This window comes from Drosophila mauritiana, chromosome 3L (genome assembly GCF_004382145.1).
Source record: "Drosophila mauritiana strain mau12 chromosome 3L, ASM438214v1, whole genome shotgun sequence".
Taxonomy (NCBI): Eukaryota; Metazoa; Arthropoda; class Insecta; order Diptera; family Drosophilidae; genus Drosophila; species Drosophila mauritiana.
Genome location: NC_046669.1, coordinates 13,681,757 through 13,704,096, shown reverse-complemented (window position 1 = coordinate 13,704,096; position 22,340 = coordinate 13,681,757). Strand labels below are relative to the sequence as shown.

General features: G+C 41.1%; 2 protein-coding genes across 7 annotated transcripts; both read right to left on the bottom strand.

Moving 5' to 3' along the window:
- Positions 1–138: 138 nt before the first annotated feature.
- Positions 139–4,374, bottom strand: LOC117140719 (peroxisome biogenesis protein 1). The gene is made up of 9 exons (XM_033303784.1): positions 4,177–4,374; positions 3,972–4,098; positions 3,748–3,851; positions 3,367–3,481; positions 1,722–3,308; positions 1,462–1,658; positions 777–1,400; positions 435–538; positions 139–374 (listed from the first exon to the last, which is right to left on the bottom strand). The coding sequence occupies exons 1-9, from the start codon at positions 4,267–4,269 to the stop codon at positions 305–307; spliced, it is 3,021 nt and encodes a 1,006-aa protein (XP_033159675.1). The 5' UTR covers positions 4,270–4,374; the 3' UTR covers positions 139–304.
- Positions 4,375–5,374: 1,000 nt separating this feature from the next.
- Positions 5,375–22,301, bottom strand: LOC117142128 (formin-like protein). Of its 6 annotated transcripts, none has more exons than XM_033306031.1 (9): positions 21,688–22,301; positions 14,766–14,849; positions 11,083–11,169; positions 8,957–10,645; positions 8,682–8,895; positions 8,331–8,623; positions 7,492–8,046; positions 7,312–7,431; positions 5,375–6,347 (listed from the first exon to the last, which is right to left on the bottom strand). In XM_033306031.1, the coding sequence occupies exons 1-9, from the start codon at positions 21,961–21,963 to the stop codon at positions 6,105–6,107; spliced, it is 3,561 nt and encodes a 1,186-aa protein (XP_033161922.1). In that variant the 5' UTR covers positions 21,964–22,301; the 3' UTR covers positions 5,375–6,104. The 6 variants fall into 6 exon arrangements, with proteins under 6 accessions (XP_033161922.1, XP_033161923.1, XP_033161918.1 ...); XM_033306032.1 differs by having other exon boundaries at positions 8,957–10,618; XM_033306027.1 differs by having other exon boundaries at positions 5,375–6,317; positions 21,688–22,048.
- Positions 22,302–22,340: the final 39 nt, after the last annotated feature.

Sequence of the window (22,340 nt, the reverse complement as noted above, 5' to 3'; positions counted from 1 at the left end):
CCCATGTTTACCGAGGTCAGCATGCGCAAGATATTGGTTCTTAAATTTGAACATCTCTTTCTGTTTTTTATAAACATATATATGTACATTATAATTGAAATATAATATTCTTTCAATTTATTACTTCGGAGTGGCATATGGATTTATACGAACTAAAAGAAATTCGGTTTTTATTTTTCAACAAGAAGAATTATGAATTATGTTTTAACTAAGACTTGCGTCTTCCAACAAAATATTCCAAATGTACAAGTATGCAAAAAACAATTTAAAATAATAATAATGCTTAGCTTATAAGTCTTTGTCTTTATGCCAAGGTCGCACGCTTGGCTACAAACTCCCTAGAAGTCTTCTCCTTGTTGGTAAACCGAGCATACCTACCAAGAGATAATTAAAAAGGTAAGATACAGAAGAACAAAGAAGACATTGTTACGTACGTTTTGTGATATTTGGCCACATCGGAGGCGCTGAGCGAAGGACGAGTGGTTTGGAACGACTCAATCAGGTGCTTCTGCTTCAACGAGATTTTCTTTGGCAGTTTCTGGGAAAGCAATAAGAAACAAGTGTTTTTTACAATGTCGCCACAGACTAAGAACTACGTGACTAATCCTTGTTGCCGGAAGTAGCATAGATTTCACTTTTGATTTATAGAACAAACACGTAAAAAAGACTTTACATTTAAATTACATTTGAAATCAGGATGAGATAAATTAAGAAATAATAGAAAAGGGTGAATGCTAGCCCACGATTGTTTCCGGTGAAAAGAATTCCCAGCTCACCTCGTGTCCGAATTGAGCTAGCGCCTCCTTAACCGCCGCCATGTTCGCCGAAGTCAGGATGCTCTGGATATCAGCGCCAGTGTAGTTTGGAGTTTTTCCCGCAAACCAATCGAAGTCCACGCACTCGTCAAGGCTTAGGGTTGAACTTAGTGCTTCGAATATACGTACTCTAGCCGGAGCATCCGGCAAAGGACACTCCACCAAGCGATCAATGCGACCGGATCGAAGGAGCGCGGGATCCAGCAGTTCAGGTCTGGAGGTAGCTGCTATCACGGTAACTCCCTGCAGTCCTTCAACGCCATCCAGTTCTGTGAGCAATTGATTTACCACTCGATCGGTGACCCCAGTGGAATCGTGACCACGCTTCGGCGCCAAGCTGTCGAACTCGTCGAAGAAAAGCACACATGGTCGGGCACTGCGAGCTCGATTGAACAGGTTTCGAACATTTTCCTCGCTTTGACCAATGTATTTGGCGAGCAACTCAGGACCCTTGACGGAAATGATGCGCAGGTTCCACGATGTGGCCAACTGAGAGACCAGATAGGTCTTACCTGTTCCTGGTGGCCCATATAGAAGTACTCCGGCCTGATTTCGCAGTGGAGAGGCGTTGAAAATGGTTGGATACTGTAAGATATTAATGATTTATTAAGTTATAGAAAAAACATATATTTTGTGTAGAGCTCACCCTTGATGGCCACATAAGGACCTCCTCCAGAACTCCCACAACTGACTCCAGGCCAGGCAACTCCTCGACGCGGATTTCATTGGCTTCCGCATCATTGCCAGTCTTTTGATTGCTCTGAATGCCCTGCAGACAGTACGAGTTTGTGTGCTCCAAAGACTCAATAAGCTGATCATTGGTCAGAAGAGGCTGGGTCTTGCCTGGAAATAAGATAATTTATCATAATAAAATACAGTTGCTTATTAACATTTCAAACTACTCACTTATGCGATAAGCATAAAATATTGCACGCTCCACGAACTGGACAAGATCACATTTCCGGTAGCCCTCCGTGAGGTTGGAGAACTTAACAAGATCCAGGTCCTTGGCCACATTGATATGGCTGCACAGCTCTCGAAGGATTATCTCTCGATCCGCTCGTTCCAAACTGGGCAGACGAGCAACAGTCTGGAAAACATGTCTTCCCCTTGGTGAGCTCAATCGCTTGTTGAGGGTCTGCAACTCGTTGACGGTGGCGATTACTGCAATAGCGTTGTTGGTGGTATACTGAACAATCAACTGATACACAGTGTCCGCCATGCGATTGTAGTACTCTCCATCCTGACTGGACTGCTCTCCAGCAGCGTGGGCCAGTACATCCAAGTTCTCTAGCACAACAATGGCGGGGGCATGCTGCAGGCAGCTGGTAAAAATGTTGCGAAGGTCTTTTTGGATGGATTCCGTCTTGCGCCCTTTGCTTCGCGATCCGTGGAAGAACTCGAAGTAACAATAATCCGGCTTGCGTGACAGCTGGTCCAAAATTCGCTCCACAAGAACGGTTTTACCCGTTCCCGAGGCACCGGCGAGCAGGACATTGCATTGACGCATGACGGAATTGTCAGCACTGAGGCACAGATTCATTCGCAATTCCTGAACTACCTGATCCACAATCTTATCGTACTCCGGTAACTGGATGAGATCCTGAACACTTAGTGGCGATGTAGGAGGCGTCTCCTCCTTAATAATGTCGCCAACCGGACGCACCAGATCTGCTGCGTAGATCTTGGACTCCTTCAGAAACTGCGCGTCCACCACGCAATAACGAAAGTGTTCTGGTAAAATTCCAACAGTAACCAGTAAATCGTCCTCCAGCCGTACCACCTCCTCCTGGTTGAAGAGCATCGGCTTGTGCTGAGTTCTCTCTATCACAAACCGCTTAAATGCATTCTCCATGATTTTGTAGTGCGTCTTCTTGTTGGCAAATAGCTCAATTTTTTCTACAAAGTTTACTACGGTAGTTTTAGGCTTTAGAACGACTCGTTCCAATTCCTTGATACCCAGCAACTTCATAAGATTGGCATTTAGTTCGATCGATGGATGAATGGTTTCTGGTAGATCGTCCTGAATATCGTCTTCTACTGTGCGCACTCTCACATAGTAATCCTTGTCGCCTGCGGTATGCATGCAATAGAATAGATCCAGGTCAAAGAACTCTGGTAGATGCTTTCCGTTCACAAAGACATCCGACTCCTGGGCCTGCTCCCGCCATAGACCTCGAATCACACGGAATTCGAAGCTGCGCGAGCTCTCGCGGCGCAGATCCTTCTTAAGACGCTCCATGCGATCCTGGCGCTTGTTACGCTGAATAGTATTTTTCACATTGGACACCGTGGAGGAATGGGTCAAGGGCGTTGGCTTTTCAGTCAGCTCATCATTGACCTGGGCAGTAGTTTTACTCCTAGAGAGTTTTGTGTTCTCCTCTATAACACCATTTGAAGTTCCATTAGTCAGACCCTTGTACAGATTGGGCGCCACCACAAGTTCCGTATTGTGATCTATTCTCCCGTAGTTCATGTGCGGCTTCAGACGATCTAACAAAATGGTTTCCAAATTAATACAAACGACATTTCATTGATGGTAAATATTTACCCACTGTCAGCGCCACTTGCATCGACTTATTAATCCAAACAATAAGGATCTGCGTTGAATTCACTATGCGAGTTTGTTCCAGCACACTGCCTGATATCTTTTCAGTGCTAAGTTCCTGCAAAAACGTGTGTTTTCATATTAATAAAAGCAAGAATATGAATTGAGCCCCTCAAGGGGGGCTGATTAAAGGTTAATTAATTGGTTAATTTAATCGAATCAATTCAACGGGTCAATGGCAATGCCGGCCAAGCAATGGCAGTATAAATAAAGACCAAGCGCACGCCCGCGCCAAATGCTAATCCGATATAAACGGACTTGTCTATTTTTAAGCTGACCGCTGATCGCTGGCCACGCCGCCAAGCAGACGAAACAGTCACTCACAATGATCTCCCAGTCCTTGGACGAGACGGGGGTAACGTGGACGCTGCGCAGGTTGAGAACGTCAGCGATGAGCGCACACTTGACCAGATCATTCTCGTGCAGACCTACGGCAAGAAAGGGTAAGTGGGTGCGGCTAGTGTACGAGGTACGGGGCAGATGGCCGGAGTCCAATATTACGGCACATTGGCAACCGATGCACATCCGGCCGTTAAGTAATGGCTTACCGATCTCCTTGGCCGCTCTGGCATTGATCCCAATCTCGGTGTCTTTGATGCCGCCGCCGCCCTTTTGTGGCGCCCAGGAGGCGTAGTGCGTCCGACCATTGTACTGCAAGCTCAGGCAGCCCGTGTCCTAATCAGAATGGTTTACCGGATTAATCTTTGGCGTATCTAATCTGAATGGAGGGAGCGTAGACCTTTGGACACTTACATAGGTCGAAACGACGCCGTAGTACTGATCCGGCAGCAGCACAAAGTTGCTCCTGATGGGCCGATAGACCACCTTAAAAGTGCGTTTGAACATTCTTGTCGTGGGCGTGTGCGAATTTAGTACGCTCCTTCCCGGTTTAAATCATTTTCGCACTAAACTTCTGCTCTCTGCGGAATTTACTTTTGCCTTATTAGAGATGGGAGCTCGCCCATCAGCTGAGCCGATACTTGCAACAGGTGAGACAGCTGATTAGAGATGGACAATTACAACTGTTCCCAGCAGCAACCGTTATGATAACCGTTTTTCAAATTTAAATGAGAACAGATTCTGCCGCTTTTAAATATTTCTTTTATTAAAATAAATAGAACAGTTCGTAGTAAATGTTAATCCATATTTAAAAAGAAGTTGTAATAATAGTAATTTGCAATCAATCAGTTACGATAAAAAAGGAAAACACACTTTAGTTTTTGGCTAGTTTATTGGGTTAATAATATTTTATTTAAAATAGTTCGAGTGTTCAATATAGTCGTGTAAATGTGTACAAAAGATCCGGCATTTTATATTTAATATATCGATTTCCCTTCTCTTTCGCTCCTCGTATACCATGCTGGCGTCTTATCAAATTAAATAACACAATATTTAAGAACTAACAATGCAGAGCGTGCTAATCGTGTATGTTTGCATTAAAACGCTGCGAACTTATATCCTCTTGCGCTATTTCCTTATTTTGGCAAATTAAGCAGAAGATATTGAAAGGATATGCATAAGGATGCCGATGGCACTTGTAAATATTTAAATACAATAAAACTGTGCTTATAGTTCAACTAAATTCGTTATTGCATTTTTTAAATATATATCTAAGTATCTATATATCGCGAGAAGACACTATCCAAAAGAGATTACAAAAGCTTTTCACTTTAATTTGCGTGTAATGTTCTGCTGCTTTATAGTAAACTGCTTCATATCAGTCTTCGTCAATTTGTTGTTCGTGAGAATAAATTGGCATATAAATGGAATATATTTTAATATAGTTTAATATATCCTTTGTATAAAAATTTGAATAAAATTTTATAAAATGTGTAGTTCATTGAGTGTAAAATATTCTAAAAATCATTTCTTCTGGCATGCAATATTTTGGCGTTCGTTTGGACTTTCGTAGCTGGCTGTGTGCGGAGTGAAAAAATAACAACATAAATAATCGATTAAATAGAAAAATATACAAAAGTTTAATGCGTTTTACTCTCTTCTCATACAATTCAATGCTTATTTGACTTACTAATTTGATAAAATTAATTAAAATTCGGAGTTACGAAGGCTCTCCATATTCATGCGGATTTGCCATCTCGGATGGATGCAGCAAGTATTTCGTATTTGGTTAAAACGTAAGTTTAAAAAATATAATTAAATAGCACATATATACTTTGATATATATGTAGGTATATGTATGTACACAGGGTAAAAGTTAAATCATTATTTAACAATAAAAGATTTGATAAATACACCATTCGAATTTTCAAGTTCAACTTAAGCTCTAAGCAATCAAATTAAAATGCGTTTTTTAAAACAAAATTTTGGCGATAAAAATGTTTCTCAAAATTGTAGGCGAGATTCACAGAATGGATGTCGTGCTTGTGCTATATAAGTTCCGTTTGGAATCGGGACTCCAATATAATATTTTAATATTCGACTTTACTCAAAAATATATTGAAAAATATTCGAAAATAAAAGGATTCGCATAGAAGGGAATGTGAATTTGTGTATGTGTAAGAGTGTCTCGAAAACAATTTAATCGCCTAATCACATATTGCAGTATCTGTAATGTTCTCTTTTTGTTTCGGTTTCAGTGTGAATTTTGATTTTCGATTCGTTGCCATTGCCCCGTCGTCGTCATTGCGTCGATTGCGTCGATCTCAATCTCGTTTTCCGTCCTAACAATCCATTTCCTCCAGGGTGCGCGACAAACGATTATTGTCGATCCTCCGGCGCTGCGACCGCCGCACAGCATCAGCCCGCCGGTACGGCTCGCTCTTCAGGCCAAGCAGGATGTCCTCCAGGGCTCCGTTGTACACCTCGTCCTGCTGCAGTAGCTTTTTCTCGCGCACCGAGTGCGCCTTGCTCTTCAGCTCGTTTATGACAGCTTCCTGCAAGGATAATGCGCCGTTTGAGGGCAACTGTTTGCATTTCGTTTGGTTTTTTTTTTTTGGAGCAAGCGAGGCCAAGCCAGATTGGGATTAAAGAAAAAGAAACATTTAAGCATTAGTTAAGGTAAACCATCACCAAAGAACGAAATCTTATTATTAAGAGGTTATTAATATTTTATAGTGCCAGTTTTTGTTATCGGGGATTTTCCAAATTTTATAAGAATCCAAAGATATGTATTCTGTTATTATATGGTAAATCTTGTAGAGGACTTGTATATTAATGTTAAATATTGTTCTTATATTTGTATAACTTCAATATTTATTTTTATCATCATTTCTAAATTTAAAATAATTTCCAAAATAAATAAATTTGGCAGCGCGCAAGTCTTGGCACGAATCCAAAATTTAAATAGGTACACACATGTTAAATCAAATTGTCGAAGTAGACTGGATTTGTCGAGGAATTTTGTGGGGATTAGAAAACACAATAGTGCAGGATTAGTCTGAACAAATACATGGTTAGGAGGTAGACAAGCCAGGCGACTTACGCTAATGTGGGAACTTTACACAAAACAAATCCCGTCACATGGCGCCCACAACGAGCAACAATAAGGATTTTGATTTTTTTTTTTGTGATGGATTAGCGGGGATTTGGGGCACGAACTCAGACCAAGTCCCCCTCGAATTCCCGTCCCCAGTTGGGTATTAGACAGAGTGTGATGTGATTTGTGTGAGTCAACCAAATAACCAAGTTAACGTGCTTAGATTGAGGAAGTGGCCGGTGGGTGGATGCTACGATTGGGCAAGCTGCTTCTGTTGCTGATTGGCAAAGTCGAGCAGACAATGTATTTGCTGCATGAATCAAATCAAACGAGATCAAAACAAATCATAACAGGTTATCAGGTTTGAAACGATACGTGCATATAGAGATTAGACATATGGAACCGATTAGAGGGACTTGGCTAGCTCTTCGTGGTCAATGTCCTGCACTTACCTGTTGCTTCTTCTGGTTCACCTTGTTGCGCATCAGCACCTGATCGTTCTCTTTCTTGGAAGCGGCCAGCGCAGCGGCCTTTTCCAGGCGAAGACGCTGCTCGTTCTCCTGATCGTGTTGCTAGAATTACCAAAGATATCAATTAGTATGGTGCTATGGAATCATTTGAAATAGTCCCACCTTAAACGCTCTTGTGAAGCGTACGATCAACGCAAAGAAAGCAGCCGCATCTGCATTCCGTGAGGAGTCGCCAAAGTACTCAACGCACTCCTTGAACGCTTCCTGTGCATGCCGCAGATCGCTCTTGATCTTCTTCAGCTTGTCCTCGCTGTTGTTCAGGAAGTCCCGCAGTATATGCGTTTGGGCACCCTTCACTCGCAACTCGGCCTCCTTGCGCACCAGATCCATGCCCTTTTCCAGCTCCTGAACATCGGCCACCACATTCTCTAGTGCCACCGATGCAGCCTTGTCTGTTCCATACAGCTCGCTCTCGAAGTTCAGCAGTTCCGGGAACTTGGCCCGTATGGTGGCCACAATATAGTGAAGCAGCGACGATCGCTTGTCTGTGGATTTTGTATCGATCAGCGTGTCCAGCGATTGCAGCTTAAAGCCATAGGCTGGTCCCCGTTTGTTGCTGTTGAGATAGTTGCCGAAAGCCAGGACAATTTCTAAAACCGCCTTGAATTTTCGAGATTGTTTTAAGGAATTCGACGCTCCTGCTATCGATTGCACTTGCTAGAATTAAGAAAAAAATATATGTATTTGATTTATCAAAAATATGTCAGTAATAGAGTTCTCAAATTTTTGCTGATCAAAGTGCAATTATGTTGACGGCATACGGATTTTATAAACAGAGATAGTTTTTCTTCTTATTGTGCAACAAAATAAACAAAACGAATTTAAAACCAGCTGACACATGACTTAACTATAAGTCATAGAAACGGATATTTTATTTACACGAGGGTTAGGTAACGAAGTATTGAATTCATTCTAACTTAGATATATATATATTTTCTTACCGGACTAATGAGATGAACGCTGTCGACAAAATTGCCCATGTAGTTCATAATGGCTAGCTTGGACGAGATACGCTCCACACGCGACAACTGCAGCATAAACTTGTCTTCTTCGGTGAGTAGCTGCTGGTCCTTGCGCTCGATGATGTATTCCTTGTAGGATTTGACCTCGGCATCCGTGGGCACCATTTTTTGCAGCAGCTCGACGTTCTCCAGGGAAAGTTTCTTCAGGTCCAGACTATGGATGGCGGCGATGACATCGTCAATGGGCATACCCAGCTTGCGACGGGAGATTGCTAGGAACGCACAAAGTCAGTTGATATAGAAAAATACAAGATAATGCAGAACACTCACCAATGTTTCTTAACCTCGTGTGCTCCAGCAGCGAGACATTGTCGGGCCTCTTGAAGCGTTTGCTGGACTGCAGCGACCCATCAACCTCGGTTCCATTGCTACCATTGCGCAAGGCGCCGCCAATGCCGATCTTGAATCGCTCCTCAAACTCGTTGAAGTCGATTTGCTTGAAGATCTTTTCGTCATCCAGCTCGTTGAATATTGTACCACGTACCTGGATAAATTAAAAGTTATTAAAATTAAGAAGTATATATAATGCACCTCATTGTTCCTACCTGATTAGGCTTTAGTGCTATCCAGTTCAAGGTGGGCAACTTGTATTTAGTGGGCACCTTGCGTTTGATGGTCATGGCGCCATCGGGAGCGGGCATAAAGCCGGCCACTGGAGGCGGTGGTGGTTGGAAGGAGCTTAGCATAGGCGGGGCATGTGGCGGCGATGGCGCTGTCGAGGCTAGGCTGCCGCTCGGACTGCCCAGCGGACTGAAGCCCGGCATCATTGGCGGTGGTGGTGGAGCCGGTGGTGCTGGCGGCGGAGGTGGTGGAGGAGCAGCTGAACTTGCAGTAGGCGAGGCGGGCATTGGCGGCGGAGGTGGTGGCAATGTTAGAGAGGCTGCCCCCGAAGTGGAACCAGCCATGAGGCCACCATTCGCCAGAGAACCATCGCCGCTGGAGGCGGATCGTGGCAGGGAACGCGAAAGCGTCTGCAGCTCCATGTTCTTTGTGTGCAGCAGTGTGTCCCGCTTCTTCAGTTCCTGCTCGTTGTGCTGCAACATCCGCTGCATCACTGTAAGTTCCTCCTCCAGCTTCTGCCGGATCATAGCCAGCTGCTCGCGTTCCGTTTTCAGCGTTAGACTCTCGGACTCTAATTCCGCATACTTATAGAGGAACTCTGAGTTACGATCTATTTCTCGCTCAAGTTGATCCTCAAGCTCCTGGACTCGTTCCAGGGCTGAAGTTTTTGTCTCGGAATCCTCCATCAAGGCAGCCACATCGAAGACGTTGTCCAAATAGGCTGATATCTGCACCTTCAGCTCCTCCGATTCTGTCAGTCGAATTCGCTCCAGATACTTATCCAAGCCCAGGGCCGTAAACTCGTACTGCAAGTGGACTCTGTAGTTCATGTCCTCCACCGAGTGGACAACGATGTTCATAAACTGCATGCAGGCAACCATAAAATCTATGTTAAAGGCCTCGAAGTTCATAAAGTACTCCATGAGCGTTTGGAAGCGACGCTTCTCCTGGCACACATCCTTGAAGTTATCGAACGAACCCAAAATGATCTCGTGTCCGCCCTTTACCAGACAGATGGCTGCCAGCAGCTCCAGGACCAGGGCTTTCGTCCTCAGCGATTTGTGGATAAGACTCAAGGCAATGCAGTTGATGGCCTCGCGATGCTGGATGACCATGTTGAACCCATACTTGTTGTTCATGATGGCTCGCAGGCACATAATGGACACATGGATGTCGTCCGTGGCGGCACCCATGTTTAATTTGGCAATATGTCGTGACCTTCGCTTCAAACTAGGACTATCCAGAGCATCGGCAATGGTGGGTCGTAGGAATCCATAGGACATTGTGTGCTGCTGCCTCGAGTCCAGTGTGCCATTGGCCAGACCATGACCCGTACTGTTTCCATGGGATAGTAAACCACCACCTCCACCAGGACTAACAGAACTACTGTTTCCCATCACTATCTCGCCGCCATCGCCGCCGTTCGTGAGATTCAGACGCTCCTCCGAGGCACATAAGACACCCTGAAGGCGCTGCTCGTGCCGCATCATCTGCAGTCGGAAGCTGAGATAGTCGACCAGGGCGTCCAGACCCTGGTTCGTGTCATCCAGGAACTCCTTCACCCACTCGATGTGGTTCGTGCGCAGCGAGATCTCCAGATCGCGGAGCACCTGGGTGGACGTGGACTCGCCGACCATTTTCCGTTTCTGACAAAGAAAGTAGAAGAGATAAAGCTGTAGGTGTACAAAGAGAGAGTGAAGGATAGGATGACGGGAGGCCGGAAACAGAAGACAGGATGCAGTTGATGGAGTCAGCAGCGCGCGGACCAGGACGAGGATCGATTTGGGATTGTGCAGGTGCCAGGAGGTAGACAAACAAATAGAGAAAGACATGGGAAGAAACAGGAAAGACGAGAGTGTGGGAATCGTGGATCGTGGTGTGTTGTCAGTGTTGTGAGTAGAGAAACGAAATTTACACATTAATATTGGAACAACAGATTTCGATTTTAAGTAGGGTTATTAACTTTAGTTTTTCCATTAGCTTGGCCTAATAGCTGATTAGGAAGTCGTTAATATTTGTTTTCTTATTTTGAGTTTAACCACCAGAAACCACACTACAGAAACTACTACAGGAAACTAGAAATGATGTAGAATTAGTAAAATTAACCTACCCGATGACTCCTTGATGCCTTTGGGTCCAGATATGTGCGCAGTTTACTCAAGTAATGTGAGGGCGGATCCTTTGCCTGCACCATTTCCTATAAAAAAATTCAAAATATAAATTAGTTTGAAATTCAACAATATGCAATGCAATGTTTAAAAGTTTGTTTCGAACGTAGCAATCGGAAACTGGGCAGAAAAACCTGTTGAGCTACTGAACTTTATGTTAGCCGATTTTTTGTTACACGGCCGACTGACAGGTGACAAAGGTCACCGTTAAAATGCAAGTAAGTTCTGGTTTTTCAAAAGCTCTACAGGTACAAATGCCAGGCAATTTCCAAGCTAGATCATGTTTTAAAAACTTATACAGGTACAATTGCCTCAGACAATGTATAAAATATAAATATTTATTGAAAACACTTTAATAATCGCTTTCAGTTATATTCACGCTTTAACACCAGAAACACCTTTCTTGCTTCCTAATTACTAATTGCTCCCTCTATCACATTAATGGTCCCTGAAATCATCTCTGCCGGAGTTACCCAAGTCGCTGTTCAATGAACTGCCAGTGGATCGGGCAACCGGAGGAGGATCGGTGGGTATATATTCATCGAAGCCACATGCATTAACACTAGACCGAGACTTAGCGGCTTTTACTTTTGTTTTTCCCCCTGTGCTTTAACTGCATATTTTCGTAGATGTTTATGTTACCGCAATCGAATCCCCTCGGCGGAGTCTTGGATCCCCCCAAACACATAAGCATCGATGGCTTGCCTAACTCTAAACATTTTTAAGCATGAAGCGTGGTATACTTGTTTTGGCCTGTTGTTTTTTTTTTTTTCTTTTTGTTATGGGTTTTGTTTAACTATGCCAACAACTAAGGCAGCCACAAAAACAGCACCAACAGCCAACGCATGACTACAACCTAAACTATGTGTGGGTTTTGGTTTTGGGTTTGCGTTTGGGTTCGGGTTCGGGTTCGAACTGCAGCTAGAGAAAAACCAGTTTGATTCTTTTTCCCAGTCAAAGAGAGCTGGTGAAAAATATCAGCATTCATACAGGCACAGAGCATACTTCTATATACTCGCATGTATACGTATACGGATATGTAAACCGCTGCAAGCGGCTCCAACGATTAAAAACTGCAATTTATCGCCGTCATAATAATTTGCATTTTGTCACTGTGAGCACGAAGAGCAACTGGGCAACAGAGACAGGAAGATGTGGCGAGGAACGAGTCCATGGGATTGGCCTCACCTCAACTCAACTCACTCCTCGCCACGTCCTCGAGTGGCTAGCTTCGCCTCCGCCATCCCACAATCCCACCATCATCACCGGACCTGTCCGTCCCATTGTCTCCCCGTCCGTCTGTCAGTGGGCTGCGTTTTCATTCATTTTCATGACTAGACGAACTTAGGAGTGGAACTGTGGACTGGGCATATGCAAATGCAGCTAATAAAATCCATAAAGGATGTTTACAAATTTATTTATAAAACATTTCCCCTTTCTTAAACGTAAGTGCCACATGTAAATCTATTCAATTGGGCTTCGCTTAGTTCATTTATCTTTCTACATACATGGTTTTTTATTCGTTTTATATGATCATGAATCACATTTTAATTTCCTTTCATATTACGGCATAGAATTTTTCGGAAATAATCACGTTCAATACGCAAAAACGACATTTTCAGAATATATAATACTTTAAACAATGGATATTACAATAGAAATGCTTATAAATGAAGGCTATTTGTTATAATAAGTTTGTTTTGTGGACTTTGAAGCCTTTCTCCTTTTGCACAACTTTTTAAGCGCTGTTCATTTCACTTCCAATGGATTTTTTCCATCAATTCTCCAATTATTGACCCACAGTGCAGTGGGCCTGAATTATGGAAAACAGGTCTGGGTTGCAGGCATGCTAAGGCGGCTAAGGAACCGGCGACCGACGACAACATGGCCAACAACAATAGTCGTAGGAATAAAAGCACCAACAACAATGGCAAAACCGTGTTGGGTGTTTATGATATTTTATCGTATGGCAGAAAATGTTTGACGTGAGTACCGGAGTTGCGAAGAGTGTTGAGCATTCCTTTCTCGGATCTTTATTTTTTATTTCATTTTTGTTTTTTTTTTGTTTTTGAGAGCTACTCCACCAAAATGCCGATGGCGAATATATTATGCTCGGCGTCGCCGTTGTTTTCCGTTGTTATTTTCCTAGGTGCAGCTCTTGAAAATTCAGTGACCCAGTTACAAGTGAGATGGATAGATACCATAGCTGGCTGGTTGGTTGGATGGATGGATGGTTAGATAGATAGAATCCACCAAAAATAAAAGGCACGCTCTGGCGCACACGTTGATAGTTTCGTCATATTCCAAAAACAGCAGCAATCAACATAACACGCAAACTGGATTTTTGTCCACATAGCAAATAACACTCGCACATATACACAATTTATTGCCCCATTCTAAACCAATTTAGAGTCGCTCTCATTGCCAAAATGTTTTGGTGTTTTGGATTCAGCGAGCGAATTTAAATCATTAAAGAGTCTCCAGTGTGCGAAGCGGCAAAAAAAAAACAAGAACATCAAAAAGCGCGAGCCACAAAACGGCACGCACTGCATAATGATTGACAAAGCTGATATGCGGTGTCTATATATATGCAATTATCTATCTAGACAGACAGAGACATATATTTAAACACATGTCCTACAATTTATTTATGGCGGTTCAGCAATTATTGTTGAACGACTCTCGGATAAAAACAATACAAAATAATTCCGAAGTTCAGCTGGTTAAGGTTTACGGATAATTTGATTAAATCGTTATACAATTCTCTAGCGTAAATACAGTATAAAATAGTGCATTATCTAACTTAATAAATGTGCGTCAGCTTAAAAGTGTTAAATAGTGTTTACAAATGCTTAAGCCTACGTTTTTATCTCATATGTTTCGAGGAAATGAATTGCTCAAGAACAACAGATTACACTTATTGTCACCTCAACAGCTTTTATCTACCTTTGATATCACAATTTTCCAGAGTTGACCTGCTTGATCTATACGCAACCCCCAGTTGGCAGTTACTAATTGAAAGAGAATTTCGTAGAGTTGCTCAAGGCATAAACGCCATTGAAATTCCAACTGGCCTACGCGCACACAATTCCATTGCGCAAAGCCATTTGGTCGAGCTTAATTAGAGCGGCGCCTGCTCCACTCGACCCTACACACAGTTGTGCAGCCTAAAGGTCAGTGCTCAAGGTGTTGGCATCAACAAGATCCCCTCTGCATCCATACCCATGCTGCTATTGTATAGGCCCCCCTTGAACTCCGCCCAAGAATGGGTCCAAAAGTGCTCAACTGGGAATGAAACTGCCTCACAATCTGCGAAATGCCAGCCGGAAGTTATGTTGTTTGATAGCAAAAAGTTTTTAGCTTAATTTAATGTGCAATGTGTAAAACATTAAAAATAAAATATATAATCATAGTAATTATGATTAATTCTTCAAAACGCAAAAGTGCTCTTTAGTTAAATAATGTTTCATGCTTGCTCACAAATATGATTAATACATTAAACCCAATATTATCATTTATTATTCATAATTATGAGTTGGAAACAAAATTAATTATTATAAAAAATATTTATAGATTTTGTATAATTTGGTTGTAATGAAAATCTTAACAATAATTTGTTACTCACTTGATCGCATATCATGTCCCACTTCTTCTCGTCATCGTAGTTCCGCAGCAACTTTGCTTTATCCGGTGGCAAGTCCATCGAAGCCTGTCAAAAAAAAGACATAAAAAAACATGAAAACCATTCGTAAGTGTTGATACTCAGATAAAGAAATGTATAAGCTATATAATATATTTTCGTAAAATGGTAAAAGCTGGAAATGGCACTCAGCCAAATGGAAAGAAAGCCAGAAATACGCGGCGTATTATGGCCCATTAGGATCGTCAGTCTTGCATCTCTGAGTTGCATTGTTTCACTGCTCATGTAAATATTTAAGTACTTCAGCTCCTGATGGTTGATTTAAAGATTACTGCAGAAGAGTCACCAAACCATACAGAAGAGCCAACAAAAAGGGAAAATTATTCAAAGAGGTGCCATGAATTTGCGCTTTCAAGCAGCTGACAGTGGAAACGAATATTCCTTTAATAATCCTATATTAGTTAAGCACAAATATTTTCGTAAAACAAGCGTGACATGATTTCCAGATTTAGAGCTGCAGCTCACTGAACCATAAAGCAAAATCAAATAATAAGAACCAATTTACCTGCTCGGACTGCAGACGATTGTGTAAAATGGTTAAATGTACAATTTAACGGGAGGGAATGCACCATAATGAAATCGGCAAATATGCTTACGTGACTTCAATATAATTCTTCCAATTTTTTCTCCTTTTTTATGGGTGCAGCTGCAGTTGGAAGTTCTAATTAGACACACACACACACACACAATCAATAATGGGATGAGAGCAGGAAAAGGGTGTGGTGGAGATGAAGGGACCTATGGAAAATAAATGCAAAATGCATACCCACACAATATCGGATGCACATTCGGAATAAAAGGAATAAAAGAAAAGTATTTAGTGCGTTGAAATGCACGGGAACGAAACCGATTTTCATCTCTGTACGTAGATCATCAATAGAATAAATTATAAACTTGTTGAGCAAAAAAATTTTGTTCTCATCATATTTCGAGGAACCATTTGTTTGCTTAAACTTATTTATAACATATTTAAGCAAGTAATTTAAGAAAATATTAACCAAAGTTAAGTTTACTACTTAACTTATTGAAACCATAAACATTTATTATGCAGATTTAATCAGGTATTAACTTCATCTTTTATCATGAATAAAAGTTAACTTAAAGAAGATAACTTAAGATCAGTAAGTATTTAATCTCTTTTCAGAGACGCTTTAATCAATTTCCTCGTTTATTTTCATGCCCAAGATGTTTTTATTCACATGATAATGAATAATAAAGTGCTCAATGTTTTTTCTCATTCAATTAGTGCAAATTTACATGGAGCCTGCCTGCCAGTTTATCTCCGTGTTAATTAAGCTAAACAATTATTACAATTATCTTAAATTCTGGCTTTGTTTATTTTTTTTCCCAACGTGCTCATTGCTTAATATAGGCGTAATATATTTTCTTTGCTCAGAGGAATGTGAGTAAATGCGAGAATGATTGCAAAATTTATTGATTAATTAATTGTAATGTTATGGGTGAGCCCCTCGGCCCCAACTCCCATGATCCCATCCCGATCCCATCCCATCTTCCCCTTCAATTCCACTCCCACTTCCATTGTCCGTTACGGTCTGAACCCATCAGACTGAGTGATTTGCCTCGACGCGCTTTTCATAATAACAAAACAATAAATAAGTAAATAAAAGAGTGCATAAAAAGAGAGAATAATAAACAAGGTGACAAAGACGAGAGCCTCTCTTCAATATTTATGCCAGGGCAGACAGAAAGCGAAAACTTACTATATAAATTGGACATGATGTACATATGTACATACATACATATGTATGTAAATGCAAATACGGTGTACATAATGAATTACTTGACCGGCATACCGGATACGCATTTTAAATTTGTTTTATTTTTGTGTCCCCTCTATTTACATGTGTGTGTGTGTGTGCATAATGGGACGTATAAGCCTGGCAACCCCCATTCAATTTCAATCTGTCTACGCTCATGCCAAATGAGTAAGTTTCGTAGGTATTTATTTATTATAACAAAATTTCATATAAATTTTATGAACAACCAGTGAAACAAGATGGAACGCCAATTCCAGTGTATCGACTAGCAGATACCTATTTCATAATATTGCACAAGGAATGAACAACTAAGGAACCTAAACATATGAATGATTCAAAGTTATTAGAGGTGAGTAATAAGCAGATGTTATTCACCATCCTTTTTTCGTCTTGCCGACAAATAATGGAAGCAAAAGTACATTTTATTGAAATTTTATGGGAATAAGCCACATGCGCTATATAAATTGATTTTCATGCGAATCATGAACACAATCAAAAAAGCGTAACCACATGTGAGCTTAGTGAGTCAATCAAACCACGTAATCTTTATTTCCACTAATCTATAATATCATTTTCAAACACAAATATTGCGAATACTTCAAAAGATATCAAAGATGCCAAACGCATGCAGTTTTCTAAAAGGAAGCACTTCCGTTCTTCTCAGAACTTAGAATGTATTTGTTAGTAATGCGATAAAGAAAACGTTTTTAAAAAACGAACACTTTCCAAATGAACGTGCGCAACACCAATGACTTGTTTACCGATAAAGACATAGCGCAGGACTATGACTAATATTTTTTCTTTGTTATCGGCACGAATTGTTATCCCTTAGAATCATTTCTATCTATCTATCTTAAGATCTACTTAAGATCTATTTGCTCAACAGTTTTCCCTACATTAATTCCCATGAACTCTAAAGTCGATTAACATTTATCCACTCTCTTCCGCAAAAAAAAAAAAAAAAACAGATGGTCTTATGTTTTTATCATTAGTAGGCTTTTTCGCTATGCTCGTTTTTTGCCGACCGCAAAGGAAGTGAACAGCAAAGATAAACTTATGTTTGCCCTACGAGGCAGATAAAGGGGTTCACATAATGTGGAAGCCTCATTTTTTCTGCAGAGCCGAAGCTGCCGTTAGATAAAGCCGATTCAAATGGACAATGCGTTAAACAAAGCCATGAATGTATTGCCATTGAATGCAACGAGGGCCGACATTAGAGTTCGAGTAAAATTTAAAACAAAATACTTTTAAAAAATAAGATCATCATGAAAGAAGAGTAAGATTAGGTTTTCCATATCATAGTTATGATACGTAAAATACATTTTAAAATGTCATTATAAATGTTCAAAAAGTAAAGCCTATATTTATATTAAAAAATACCATCAAAAATGTTTTAATCTCAACAATGAAGCCTGCCCTCGCATAAGCAACGATTGCTTAACTATATTAACAACAATAACTTTTGTGGTTCACAGCCTTGCGGTTTGTCAGCCATTGGGAAAGTCATTAAGAGCGCCGGCTAACCCTGAATCACTTCACCTTAACTACGCCCCGCCGGCAGTCAATTGTTTATAGATATTGATTCTAGGCCCAAAACTCTTGGGCAACGAAGTTTAAGCGAGTGAAAGTTGGCCGGCTTGAGAAAGCTGGTAAGCGATCGGGGATGAGGATTTGATGCGGTTTGGTCTTTCTGTCTTTCACTATATTTATGTCAATTTATGTGAATAACGACACCCACAACATAAACCGCAGTTAAGTCTCTTTAGAGTCAAAGCTTTCAATAATGCAATCACATTAATGTTTTTTATACACTAATAACTGACAATGCAATAAATACACTTTTACTTTCAATTGAAGAAACCATGGAAATTTATGGGCTTGATGCCAATTTTAATGCAATTAAAGTGAGTTTGTATACAAACACAGTTAAATTGTAGCCTCTGTGGTGTTAAAATTCAATAAATATAACAGCTGGAATTATAAACCAAGTGGAAAACTGCATAATATTTGTTGTATATAAATTTAAAATTGCTTTCTCAAACCTAAAAGCCAAACAATTTAACACTTGCTCATAGTTTAGGTGCATTTGTGGGCAAAACATTTACAAAATTCGATTTTTTTTTCGAATTCAGCTTCTTTAAGCTTCGCAGCAGAACTGCAATTTAACCGGAAACACATGCACCAACTGCGTCTGATTAGAAGCAGCCAAAGGCGAATTATTAGCGGCAACATTGTCCGTATTGTTGTTATTTTTAAACTATGAATCAGACAAAGCAATTGCTGTCGATCGGAAGCCGACTGCACGGACATTGACGCATTGGATCTGGCAGTCTCCGGTCCGTCAAGTCAAGTCAATTCCAGTCAAGTCCACTTCAATGGCAATGGGCCATCGGCGAGCAGCACTTTTGCCTAAATTAAGGTAAACACAAATTAAGCCAAGCCGGAGACACAAGGCAAGGGCTAGGCCACCAGGGCCCGGCACAGCACCTCCAGCACCTCCAGCAATGCCACAATGCCACCGAAATGGCAAACAAACACAATATCGAGGGGCGAAAAATGAAAAAAATAACAGGCATAGGTAAGTAAACAGACGAAAACACACACACTTTGAGTGCGAAAAGAAGGCAATGAATTTTGAACAAACAATAGAGCAACAAGAATAGCAAATGCTATCATCTAAGGTCTGTTGTCGATATCGGGAATACCCTTGAATTATCATATTTTGGATTTGAAATTAACAACGGAATGGTTTATTTTAGATTAGGCTGTTTAGCAGGAATATCAATTGGGATAAGTAAAGTGGCATAATGCAATCTTCTTTGTCTGAGATAAGAATTGCTAAAAGAATTTGTGATATAATAGCATTGACTGTAACCCTGGAACGGATACTAATTATATTAAGGAATAAAGCAAAAACATTGTTATATTTCCTCTTAATGGCTTTGATAAACGCATCAATATTTTATGTTCCCAAAAATGGCATGAGAGTAATAAAAAAGGTGCTTCCTTATCGAGATGCGCACGAAAGAAGTTACAACCATGACATCATACAGTGCGAAAAAGAAGTCGACAAATTATGGGATAACATAAGAAAATATGTGCCAAGTAGTTGTCAAAATGTTGGTAAAATGTTCTTATCCAATATTTATTAAATAAAAGTGATCGTATTAATTTATTAAGAACATCCCCTAGTAAATATTGTATCTTTAAACCACATTCCATATGCTAAGGACAGTTATTTACAACCTTGAGATCAAAACAAAAGATCTTGAGAATGGGCATAATGCCAAAAATGAGCAGATAAGTGGGAAACCCGTTGGAGGAGCATTTCTCATATTACTGAATGACTGACTGCCGATAACTGAGAACTCAAGCTGCGCCATATAAATAAAGAGCTCTGCTCTCGCCAACCCCTTTTGTTCAGCTCGCCGGAGAGATAAGCCGCGATCTCGAAGCCATCCCATCCCATCCCATCCAGCAGCAGTGCGAGAAAGGGAGGGCAGGCGAGCGGACCCATGCCGGCGGTAGCAGTGAGTCAGCGAGTGACTCGAGTGCGACAGAGAGGGCGACAATTCGATCAATTCGCTTTAATTGCCATTAGCATGCCGAATTGGAGTGGCTTATTCAGAAGGGGGGAACGTTGGGCGTAGGGAGGCGAATCAAATGGCGGCTGTGGGTCACTATCCGTTACGCTTGTATGACGGTCAGCGCTGAGAGCTTTTTTTTCTCTATTCTTGACTAATGTATTTATATTTTTTGGCAATATGTTTACTCGTAAAATCTTAATTACGCAGACTTGTTCGGTGAAAAAAGCGTTTGGTGGGATGACAAACGAATTCTGACGACAGGCACACGCCCTTCGAACAGTGGTGAGAGTATTAAAAGTTTATGTTCTTTCAGTGTAACTGATACAAGAAACATTAAAGGGTTTGATTTAAAAACCTCTAGGATGCTGTTTTTTAATAAACCAATTGTAAGTCTTCGAGGATTTCATCCTGATGATATAAATTTATTTAAAGCTTTATTTTAAGATGCCTTATCGATATTTGATTGCAATACGATATTAGGAATAATTCCATGCAATATAATATTATGAATGCAATTTTAAGCATGGGATTAGCTAAGGTGTTCAGATCCCGTTCCACTGTGCCCCGCTTGGGGAGTTGTGCAAGCCGGAGCGGAGAAAAGAACGGGACTGAAGCGAGTTGAACTGGGGAGAGGCGCAGATACAAACTCAGAGATACTCACGAACACCAGCGAACACACTCACGTTCGCACATGTGTGTGTGGCTGACAAAAATTCAAGCGAACAAGTCGCCGCACACTCGATGAGGTCATCAATCACATGCAACAAATGCGAGGGCGGAAAAAAAACGGGCTGGGGCAGGAAGCCAATCCTTAAGCTTCTATATACCAGCCACAACATTCGCCAAGCAAACTCAATCTTTCAAATGGATTATTGAACATAAACAAACATTTATTCTATTGTATTAAAAAATATCACCGATTCAAAAAAAAAAGGGGAAAAGGGGGTGTATTTGTTTCTAAACATTCGAACAGCTTGAAAAATACTTTTTTAGTACAAATCTAGTACTCAAGAACCATTTACGCATTTCCATTTATTTATTTAAATTTATTTCTTAATACCAAACTGATCACCGAAAATAGCTTACTCGTACATAGATAGAAATGTATTTTAAATTCGTATGTTATACAAAATATATGAAACAAATTGTAAACTAATAAAAAAAAGGAATTTTATTTGCCAAAAACTATGCAATGCTTTTTCGAAAGGGATTGCTAGTACATTAAAATTGAGTCCATAAATTACTTTTGTTTATTTTGGTTATATAACTAAGATAAAATGATCAAAAATATCAGAATATATTTGAAATATATTTCTTTGAAACTTTTCTGTCAGTTAGGATTTGAATGGTACATGGAGCGCAAATAAGTAAAATTAAATAAATATTTAGGTCTAACATTTGGCAAATTACAATAAATTTAATAAAAATATACAATTGTTCTTTAAAGCATATTTTAATGCCTAAATATTCGGATTAACTTACCAGCACTTTGGCGAATCGCCGGTCCAGCTCATCCGTGGTGGGCATGGGTTGCTGGCTCCGGCTCCGCAGGCTCGGCTGCCTGACATGTTGGTACTGGGAACTGCAGCCGATGTCGTAGCGCAGATCCTGTTTCTGCAGCGTGCCGCTGGAGATGGAACCGTTGTGCTGGTGGCCATTGCGCATCGAGTGGTGGTGCGCATGCGGATTGGGATGCTGCAGCTGCTCATCGGCGTCCACATCGGCGCTGGTGATGGTTCGCGATTTGACGGCGCCCATTATGGTGGCAAAGCGACCAGAGCCCGAAACCGAGCCGGAGACGGAGCCGCCTCCTCCTCCTCCGCCGCCTCCTCCCCCTGGATCCTGTAATCCCCGGGATCCGGATCCTCCGCCGCCGATGGCGTCCTCGATGGTCGCCGCTTGGAGCGCAGTGCTAAGGGACAGCGAGAGGGTACCCCATACAGTCCGGCAAAGGGCACGGGTGCGTTCCGGGCAACTTGAAAGTTGCTCTTTGATTCCGTTGAAGATATCCAAAGCGGCTGCTGCCTGTTTCTCTGCTATCGAACGCTCAGAACAACTGGCCAATCGAATGTGATTATTTTCCGGGCGTGTGTTTTCTTATTTTGTTTTTTTGCCTTTTTTGTTTAATTTATTTT

Coding starts and splice junctions, on each gene's coding strand:
- LOC117140719 (XM_033303784.1), bottom strand. CDS start 4,269: ATGTTCAAACGCACTTTTAAGGTGGTCTATCGGCCCATCAGGAGCAAC. Junction 1,401..1,461: donor TCCTTATGTGGCCATCAAGG/GTGAGCTCTACA, acceptor AATATCTTACAG/TATCCAACCATTTTCAACGC. Junction 375..434: donor GTGGCCAAATATCACAAAAC/GTACGTAACAAT, acceptor ATCTCTTGGTAG/GTATGCTCGGTTTACCAACA.
- LOC117142128 (XM_033306031.1), bottom strand. CDS start 21,963: ATGGGCGCCGTCAAATCGCGAACCATCACCAGCGCCGATGTGGACGCC. Junction 14,850..21,687: donor GGCGATTCGCCAAAGTGCTG/GTAAGTTAATCC, acceptor TTTTTTTGACAG/GCTTCGATGGACTTGCCACC. Junction 10,646..11,082: donor AGGCATCAAGGAGTCATCGG/GTAGGTTAATTT, acceptor GTACACCTACAG/CTTTATCTCTTCTACTTTCT.